This window comes from Nicotiana tabacum, chromosome 7 (genome assembly GCF_000715075.1).
Source record: "Nicotiana tabacum cultivar K326 chromosome 7, ASM71507v2, whole genome shotgun sequence".
NCBI classification, from domain to species: domain Eukaryota; kingdom Viridiplantae; phylum Streptophyta; class Magnoliopsida; order Solanales; family Solanaceae; genus Nicotiana; species Nicotiana tabacum.
In genome coordinates, this window is record NC_134086.1 from 13,223,615 (window position 1) to 13,232,748 (window position 9,134).

Consider the following 9,134-nt stretch of genomic DNA (forward strand, 5'->3'; position numbering starts at 1 on the left):
ATAGTGGGGCGATTGGTAGTTCGGGCAGTAGAAAGGCTTGGAAGGCAGCTGTAAGGGATTGAAAGCGCATAGTCCCTCGATTCAGGGATCGGTAGCGTCTTCCTTGGTCGGTAGGTATGCATGAATAGAGCTTCCAGGAGTTAGTGCATTGGATTCCTGGGCAATTGCATCTAGTAGAGCTGGCTAAAGACCAAAGCAATCTCCTTTCTAGTCTAGTCTAGTCTTCTAGCCTTGGAAATGAGTCCTTAAACTCCCCTAGCTGCATTAGCGGTCTTAGCATTTTTCCTCTTTTTTCGGACGAGTCAAGTAAGTCCAGAAAGAGTGAATCGTCGAATAGGGGGGAAGTAATATCACGACAAAAGCCTTTTGGGTCGGAAGAGCAAGATTCTTCTTTTCGATCTGGTAGGAGGGGAAGGAGGACATAGCTTTCGATTAAGCATTTGTGTGGGTTTAGCTCTGCTCTCTAAGGGCTTCTTTTCTTAGCTTCACCGGCCGGAAAGATAATTCATGTGCATCAACAAAGGTCTACCAGTTTCTTTGTATAGGCACATCTTCGTCCTAGTGAAATCCTCGTTCACACAGGCCTATGCCCCCCTGTGGTAATCATCCGGATTTCTCTGTCCCAGGCCAGATTTGTTCACAAATCTCGAATGTTACTTTTTTGTACGAATCTGATCTTTTCTGGACAAATTAAATTTGTTTAGTAGCTTCTTTTTAAATTTGTATTGGTATAATTAAACTTATTAAAATTATAATCCTGAGTTCAATAATTAAAATAAACTATGAGTTCTGTGGTAAGTTAAATTTCAAATTTTGGATCTCTTATGTATATATACAAATGTATTGTATATGCATGTGTATGAAGGGAAATTCTATCCGTTCAGTCAAGGTCAATTTAAATGTTCATTAAAAATTAAAGAGAAAATTATCACAATGATGTGGTCATAATTCAATAATGCTAATAACAATGGTCCCATACTTACTAGGACACTAGGGCCTTGTAGGGCAATAATAAAAACAGAGAGAATGTAATGTCATGACGCATGAAAATTTGACTAAATAAAGCTAAATTTCACCAAAATCCTCAACATTACACTTTGATATGATCAAAACCATTTTGTTGAAGAAGTTGATATAACAGTTGACTGTGACATCTATGCCAAAAATAAAAAAGAAATAAAAAATAGAAAAAATAAATTATCTAGAATAGTATTTGAAACGTATATGGGATTTCAGAGTGAAAATAACACGAGCTAGTCAGTTTTCGGATTGGTAATTAAAAAATAGCCAGCGTTTGCAAAGTTATTAAAAAATAGCCACTATTTTGCTGCAACACGGAAAGTTCCAGCATAATAAACTGGCGATTGGTGCACCTGTGTATGAACTTGCAGCATATGGAAAGTTCCAGCATAATATACTGGAGATTGGAGCACCTGTGTATGAACTTCAGCATATTATATGGAACTAGTATATTATGCTGGAAGTTCACATGTAAAAAATTCGAATTCCAGTATAGTATGCTGGAATATTTTTCGGATTTTGAACAGTATTTTCATTCATATTTATCTTTACATGAAAGTAGCCAAATTTCAATTATTTTGAAACTGTAATTATTTTTCAATTACCACTTGTAAATCTAACTATTTTTGAATTTCACCGATTTCGATACTTACTGGCCCATTAATTCATTTCGCGCTTTGTATTAAAGATTTTTTAATTTACAGCCTCGAATTCGAGAATTCTGGTTAATGGTTAAAGGATACGATTAATAAAAAATTAATCGTATCTATCAATGTATGATATATGTTTGAACAAATTTACCTCTTTCACCAAACCATGATTAATAACTGTATGTTTTCACCCAGAGGCAGATTTATCAGATAAATTATGGAACACGTGAACTCGTGTTTTTTCCATCAAACTATGTATTTTATGTATGTATTTTTTAAAATTGATTTAATATTATATGTTGGCATTCATATTCTAAAAAGGCTAAATAATGCACTTAGTTGAATTCTGAGTTATTTACTCAAAGTAACATGGATATTTTATCTTGGTTTCTATCCGGTGTCCGGTACTTGCATAAGGACCCGATTAAATTCGAATGCGCGTCTAAAAATCCCACATTGGAAAGTAAAATACTCTCTAACAAAGATAACTCCATGTCCAGAGCTCAAACCTAGGTAATGGTGCACCTATAAGAAAGGTAAAAAAGAAAAGGAAAAGAGAACTAACTAAATTACCTCAACCCCAACAAGGCCATAACTCCCATAAAAGCTCAAAAAATCTCATCAAATTCTTCCCCCATTTTATGTTTCCGTTTCTATTTCCAGTCGACTACTCGCATTGTGCCACGATCCCCGTAGCCTGTTGCAGAGTATCTCCACAAAACCAGGGTCACGCATAGGCAATAGTTCTACACATAGTATCTACACATAGGCAATAGTTCTAATCTGAACCGTTCACGTAACACCTTTCGCTACGTGTCACAATCTTAAACCCTTAACTTTACCCTACGCCTTAATACCTTCACTTGAGCAAAAACCCCGTAATTTTTAAAATAATCCGTGCACGTAATTTCCGACGTGGAATTTAATATCCTAGTCAGCAACCCACCCACCCCTTTGCTCTTCACTTCAATTCCCTCTATATAAACACCTCAAATCTCATCTATCATTTTAACTTCAATTTCACAAAAAACCAAAATCTAAGCGAAAAACAAAAGGAAAAATAGAAAGAGAAAATGAAAAGTCATTCATTTTTCTCCTTCACATAGTTTCCCCTTTCCCGGCGATAACGACCTCTCGTCGGAAAATGAATATTCCGGCGACATATTCCTTACTTCACAAATGTAATGCTCGTGTTTCTGTTCATTATAGTCACGTTTTCCATGAAAAATCCTTGACCTAAAATACACTCATTCTTTTCTTTTCCTCAACTCCGAATCCAAATTTCGGCCAATTTTTCCTTTTTTTTCTTAAAGTAAAAGTAAGTATGACTGCTTTGATTGATTCGCTGAGGTTATCTTTGATATTTGCAACGGTGATGATGTTGATCGGATGATGTGCAATTGTGTAAAACTGTAAACTTTGGTGCAAGTTTTGGTAAAGGAAGAGGAGTAGGTGAATATTATGATGAAGCATTGATTTTAGATGAAATTTGATTTTAATCTTTCTTGTATTAGTGAGCTTTTCCTTTTTCTTCGTGTATTTGTGCGATAAAGTGAAGTTGTCTGTAAGGATTTTGGGCTGCTTTTAGTTGAGTGGTTTCAGATGCAGAATTTTGATTTTTGATTCTGACATCATCACGCAAAGCGAGTAGGTTTTAAAAAGCTCTGAAAATTGAGCAGAACTGACACGGAGAGTATAATTAGGCTGTACAGAGAGAGAGAGAGACTGTGTGTACCATTAACTGAGGATGCCTCCGATGAAAATTCAGCCGATCGATTCTCCGACATACAGAGAATCGATCCAAAACGATACAGCAAAGCCTGTGGTGAAATCGCGACTCAAAAGGTTCTTCGATCGACCGTTCCCTAGCGTCTTACGGATTTCGTCGGCAGCAGAAAAGCCGAATGCCGCCGGCGCCGGGAATGAATTGCCTTATATAAAAGATGGAGGAGCAGTTACTGAGTTCGAGCCGAGCTCAGTTTGTTTAGCTAAGATGGTTGTTAATTTCATCGAGGAGAACAATGAAAAGCCATCGGCTGCTAAATGTGGACGGAATCGTTGCAATTGTTTCAACGGCAACACCAATGATAGCTCCGATGACGAGTTTGACGGTTTCGCTGACTCAGTTACAAACTCCTCTTTTGGTGATTCTTCTGAAACTCTCAAGGTAAGAAAATTATCACTATAACAATCAAGTATTTCTCTTTCTTTCGATTCGTTGTTTCGAATTTATCTGATTATTCCTTTTGTCGCGATATTTCAGAGCTTAATTCCGTGTGCAAGTGTTGTTGAAAGAAATCTGTTAGCTGATACCTCCAAAATTGTCGAGAAAAACAAAGCTTCTAAACGTAAAGACGATTTGAGAAAAATTGTGACCGATGAACTCTCGAAACTTGACTACAATGCTTCCATCTGCAAATCCAAATGGGAAAAGACTTCTTCTGTACCTGCAGGTACATAATTTATGTTTTTACTTTTGTATGTTCTTTATTGATGTGTCAAATTTAGGTCAACATATGTACTGATTTTTCTTTTTTCTTTTTCGGAAATTGTTCATTTAGGTGAATATGAGTACATTGATGTGATTGTAGAAGGGGAAAGAGTGTTGATTGATGTAGATTTCCGATCGGAGTTTGAGATTGCCCGATCGACGGGGAGTTACAAGGCGGTTCTTCAATCGCTGCCGTTCATCTTCGTCGGAAAATCCGATCGGCTTCTGCAAATTGTATCGATTGTCTCGGAAGCGGCTCGGTTGAGTTTAAAGAAGAAAGGCATGCACATCGCTCCCTGGCGTAAAGCCGAGTACATAAAATCCAAATGGCTTAGCCCTCACACTCGAACAAATGATACAGCCGAGAAAACAACCGGCACTGACGCCGTAGCCGAATCACAAGCCGGAGACCAGAGTGAGGTCAAGGAGGAGGAATTAGCTGAAGCTGCTGAAAGTAAAGAAATATCTGATTCTGAATTTGGAGAATTGGAGCTGATTTTTGGTGAGAAAACGCTGTCGTCCGCGTCTTTCGAGTTCAATAGCAACGAGACCAAATCGTCAACGTTGCTTACATCGCCGCCGCCGGTGAAGTTTTCCGGCAGCGAGGAAGAGAAGGCTGTAATGCCGGTAATGATGACGTGGCAACCTCCGGCATTGAAGCCCAAGAGTTGCGACAGAGGAAACAAGATCGTCGTCACCGGATTGGCTTCCCTTCTCAGGGAGAAACCCTAAAACAAAGTTTTGTTTACTTTTTTCTGAAAATTTTCTAACTTTTTAAAAAAAATTCTAGTACGTACAAATTATAAATATATAAAAATATATAGAACGATCGGAGTTTCAGATTTTATGATCGGAAACCCTTTTTTTCAATTTTTCCGTTCTCCGTTATAATTCCTTTTTCTTTTCTTTTTTTTTCGCAAGGGCCTGTAATAAGAATCTAGAACTATCCTTGTTGTAATAATTTTCCAAAGTATTAAAAATTGCAAAAAAGAGAGAACAAATCATTACGCATATCGTTTGCCATTTCACTTTTCTTTATTATTGGTAACATGATGTACAAGACAATTTGCATTTAGTTAATCTTTTCTAATGCAAATATTAGTAAATAATTTTATGTCTTGAACTTGTGATCTAGTTTATAGAAAATGATCAATAAGTTACTCGAAAATAATTATATACTCCTTCAATTTCACTCTTTTGTCTTGGGTAAATTTTTTCGAAATTCAGATATAGCCTGTTAGATACATATCCAAATGTTTCCTAACTAGGGAACAATATGTGTTTTCAACCTTTTTTTAATTTCACTTTTATTCATTTGAGAAAAATAATTTAGGGGTATGGAGAAGAATACATAGGAAGAAGAGAATGCAGGGCGTGGGAGGGATGACGGCAGTAACTCGTGCCATCTTGAACGCCGTGAAGAAGAGGCAAAGCGGTAAGGGGAGGAGTCAATAGAATAACGTGATATTCTCTCTTTTCGTATGTGTTGTCAAATTGAGTAACCTTTTCTTTTTTCCCCCTTTTAATTCTTTTTGAAGTGTTCAATCGTTTTTTTTTTTTGAATTTCTAGGTCTAATATATACAAATTCCAAGTAGGGCCGTGCATAATTTGATAAATATCGAATTACCATACCAAAATTGAAAATTTTGGTATTTAGTATACGGTATTTTGGTATTTGGTTTAAATTTTAAAGAAAATTTGGTATTAGGTAATGGTATTTAGTATTTTAAAATAAAATACCGAAATAACGATACCGTACCGAAATATATATTATATTACATAAAACACATATTATCAATTATAATATAAATATAAAAAATCTAAAATTTTACTTTTCTTTATTCTCTTATCAATTAGCTCTAAACAAGTAAAGACATTTCTAATGATCAAATATTCTTTTATTTACAATTTTTTATATTTGGGTCAATATTTGCTAGTTTAGGACAAAAAATTTGTCAACAAACATTTCCACTTTTGTATTTTTGAGTACTTTAATTAAGAATATTAGAGTCTATGGTGCTATGCACTAGTTAGTATTCAAACTGAATAAACTGAAGTTACCGAATCGAATAAACCAAAACCAAAAGGAGAAAAATCGAACCATACCGTATTTAATTAGGTACGGTATTGGTATAGGATTTTAAAAATCGAATACCGGAAATACCGAACCGAAATATCTAAATACCATACCATACCGACCGACGAACACCCCTAATTCCAAGGTACCTATCCATTTTAAACCTAGGATGGCATAAATTATCTTGAGGGCTACATCATATCGAGTCCTGAAAACGCACGTATCATGTGAACTTGTGTTATGTTTGTTAAATGAAGAGAGCCTCCATGGCTGTAGAGGATTTCTTAGAAGAAGCTAAAAGAGGAAATGGAAATTGTAATGTTCCATTCATTCTCATCCCTTGCAAATGAGGTATATACACGGTTATATACTACTCCTAACTAATTTAACTTACAGTTGTCCTTACACTGTTGGACAACTTGCTAACTACTTGACTAACCACTAACTGCTTTCTTAACACCCTCCCTCAAACTGATGGTTTGAAGATATCCTTCAAGCCCAGCTTGGACACTAAGTGATAATGTTGCAATCTTCCTAAACTCTTGGTAAGAAGGTCAGCTTGTTGCTCTTTTGTGGGGATGTGATGAGTTTTTACGGCACCCTGTAAGATTTTCTCGTACAAAATGACACTCAATGTCTATGTGTTTAGTCCTCTCATGAAAGATGGGATTGGCTGCAATTTGGATTGCAGCCTTGCTGTCACAAAAGAGATCAACTGGTAGACTTACACCAACCTCTAGCTCTTTGAAGAGTCCTATGAGCCAGGTTATTTCAGCAACTGTAGATGCCATACTCCTGAATTCAGCTTCAGCAGAGCTTCTTGCAACTGTATCTTGTTTCTTTGACTTCCGTGAGATCAAGGCATTCCCAAACTTAACTAGGTACCCTGTTACTGACTTTCTAGCCTGTAAGCATCCACCCCAATCTGAGTCACAATATGCTCTTAGTTTATCTGATCCTTCTGAAGGCATTAGTAAGCCAAGACCTGGAGAAGTCTTGACATATTTCACAACTCTAAGAGCAGCTTCCCAGTGAGACTGCTTAGGCTTGTGCATATACTGCACTTAAAGTCTGTACTGCAAATGCTATATCAACCCTAGTCATGGTAAGATACAATATCCTCCCTACCAGTCTTTGGTATGCTCATATATCCTTATTTAGTTTATCTTCATACTCAGAAGCTCCTACAGTAGTGCCATACTCCATAGATGTGAGCTTCAAATTGGATTCAAGAGGTGTTCCTGCAGGTTTAGCACCTGCTAGTCCCATCTCAGATATCAAATCCAAAGCATACTTCCTTTGGCTCATAATAATTCCATCTTTTGATTTTGCAACTTCTATTCCCAGGAAAAACTTAAGTTCTCCTAGGTCCTTCATTTTGAACCTGAGCTTCAGATCATTTCTAGTCTGAGTTATCAGACCTAGACTGCTTCCACTTATTATCAGATCATCTACATAAACTAACATAACAACCAACTCAGCTTGAACCTTCTTTGTGAAAAGAGAATAGTCAAAATGACTTTGAATAAAGCCTAACTGTACTAAGGCATCAGTCAACTTCCTGTTCCACTGCCTGGGTGCTTGTTTCAGACCATACAGAGATCTATGAAGTTTGCAAACCTTGTGAGACCCTCCTTGGCTTGCAAACTCTTGTGGTACATCCATGTAGACTTCTTCTAGGAGCTCACCATGCAAAAAAGAATTGTGAACATCTATTTGGAAAAGAGGCCACTATTTGGCTGCAACCACTACAATGACTGATCTTACATTCACCATTTTTGCAAGAAGAGAGAAAGTTTCAGTATAGTCAAGCCCTTCTTTTTTACTGTAACCTTTAGCCACCAGTCTGGCTTTGTATCTCTCAACTTCACCTAATGATGTATATTTCACTTTGAACACCTATTTACAGCCAATAGGAACCTTCCCAGCAGGTAACTCTACTATAGACCATGTGTGGTTCTCTTCTAAGGCTGAGATTTCAACTTCCATAGCCTCAATCCATTTAGAATCCTTGACAGCTTCAGCATATGATTGTGGTTCTACAACTGCAAAGTAGGATGATGGGGCTTTGGCATAGGAGTCAGAGATATTTTCATAACTAACACATGTTGAGAGAGGATAAGAGCAATTTGCTTTGCCTTGAGAGAAAGTAACATAATCTTTTATCCAGATAGGAGGTTTACTGGTTCTCCCAGATCTTCTAGGATGTGAGACTCCTATCAATTGATCATTTAAGGTGGAAGACTGAGGAATAGGCTAATCAAGAGTGAAATTAGTTGGTGATACTAATTTAGATTCAACAGGTACTTGTGTTGGCTGATCTAAACTATGCTGAGCAGGTGAAGTAGAAATAGGAGAGGATAGAGAAGAAGGTGTAGGAGGAGAAGAAGAGACTGAAGATGGTGAAGAGGAGGATATAGAGACATTATTAGGCAATAAGACTCGAGGAATGTCAATGGTACGAAATAAGGAGAGTAGATGAGATGAGTGTTGGAAAGGAAAAATGTTTTCTTTGAACATAACATCTCTACTGACTAAGAACTCTTTGGTATGAATGTTGTACATTCTGTATCCCTTTTGAGTCATAGAATATCCAAGAAAGACTACTCGTGAGGCTCTAGGTGAGAACTTGTCACTTCTTTTGACATCAGTAACATAACCTAGACAACCAAAAACTCTCATATGATCTAAAGAGGGTTGATGACCAATTAGTAGTTCAAATGGAGTTCTACCCTGCAATATATGTGTTGGTAGTCTGTTCATGATGTAGACTGCAGTTAGTACACATTCCCCCCAGAATCTTAGTGGAACACTTGCTTGAAATCTCAGTGCCCTGGCCACATTGAGAATGTGTCTGCGTTTCTTCTCAGCTATTCCATTTTGCTGTGGAGTATA

The 9,134-nt window shown here is 37.0% G+C and overlaps 1 protein-coding gene across 1 annotated transcript; it reads left to right on the plus strand.

Annotated features, from left to right (window-relative positions):
* Positions 1-2,665: 2,665 nt before the first annotated feature.
* Positions 2,666-5,172, plus strand: LOC107781553 (uncharacterized). Its single transcript, XM_016602275.2, has 3 exons — positions 2,666-3,837; positions 3,934-4,123; positions 4,232-5,172. The coding sequence occupies exons 1-3, from the start codon at positions 3,418-3,420 to the stop codon at positions 4,891-4,893; spliced, it is 1,272 nt and encodes a 423-aa protein (XP_016457761.1). The 5' UTR covers positions 2,666-3,417; the 3' UTR covers positions 4,894-5,172.
* Positions 5,173-9,134: the final 3,962 nt, after the last annotated feature.

What these genes read in the sequence shown, in the direction of transcription:
- LOC107781553 (XM_016602275.2), top strand. Translation starts at nt 3,418, where the DNA reads ATGCCTCCGATGAAAATTCAGCCGATCGATTCTCCGACATACAGAGAA. An exon ending in ATTCTTCTGAAACTCTCAAG is followed by an intron (nt 3,838 to 3,933) that starts GTAAGAAAATTA and finishes GCGATATTTCAG; the next exon opens with AGCTTAATTCCGTGTGCAAG. An exon ending in GACTTCTTCTGTACCTGCAG is followed by an intron (nt 4,124 to 4,231) that starts GTACATAATTTA and finishes TTGTTCATTTAG; the next exon opens with GTGAATATGAGTACATTGAT.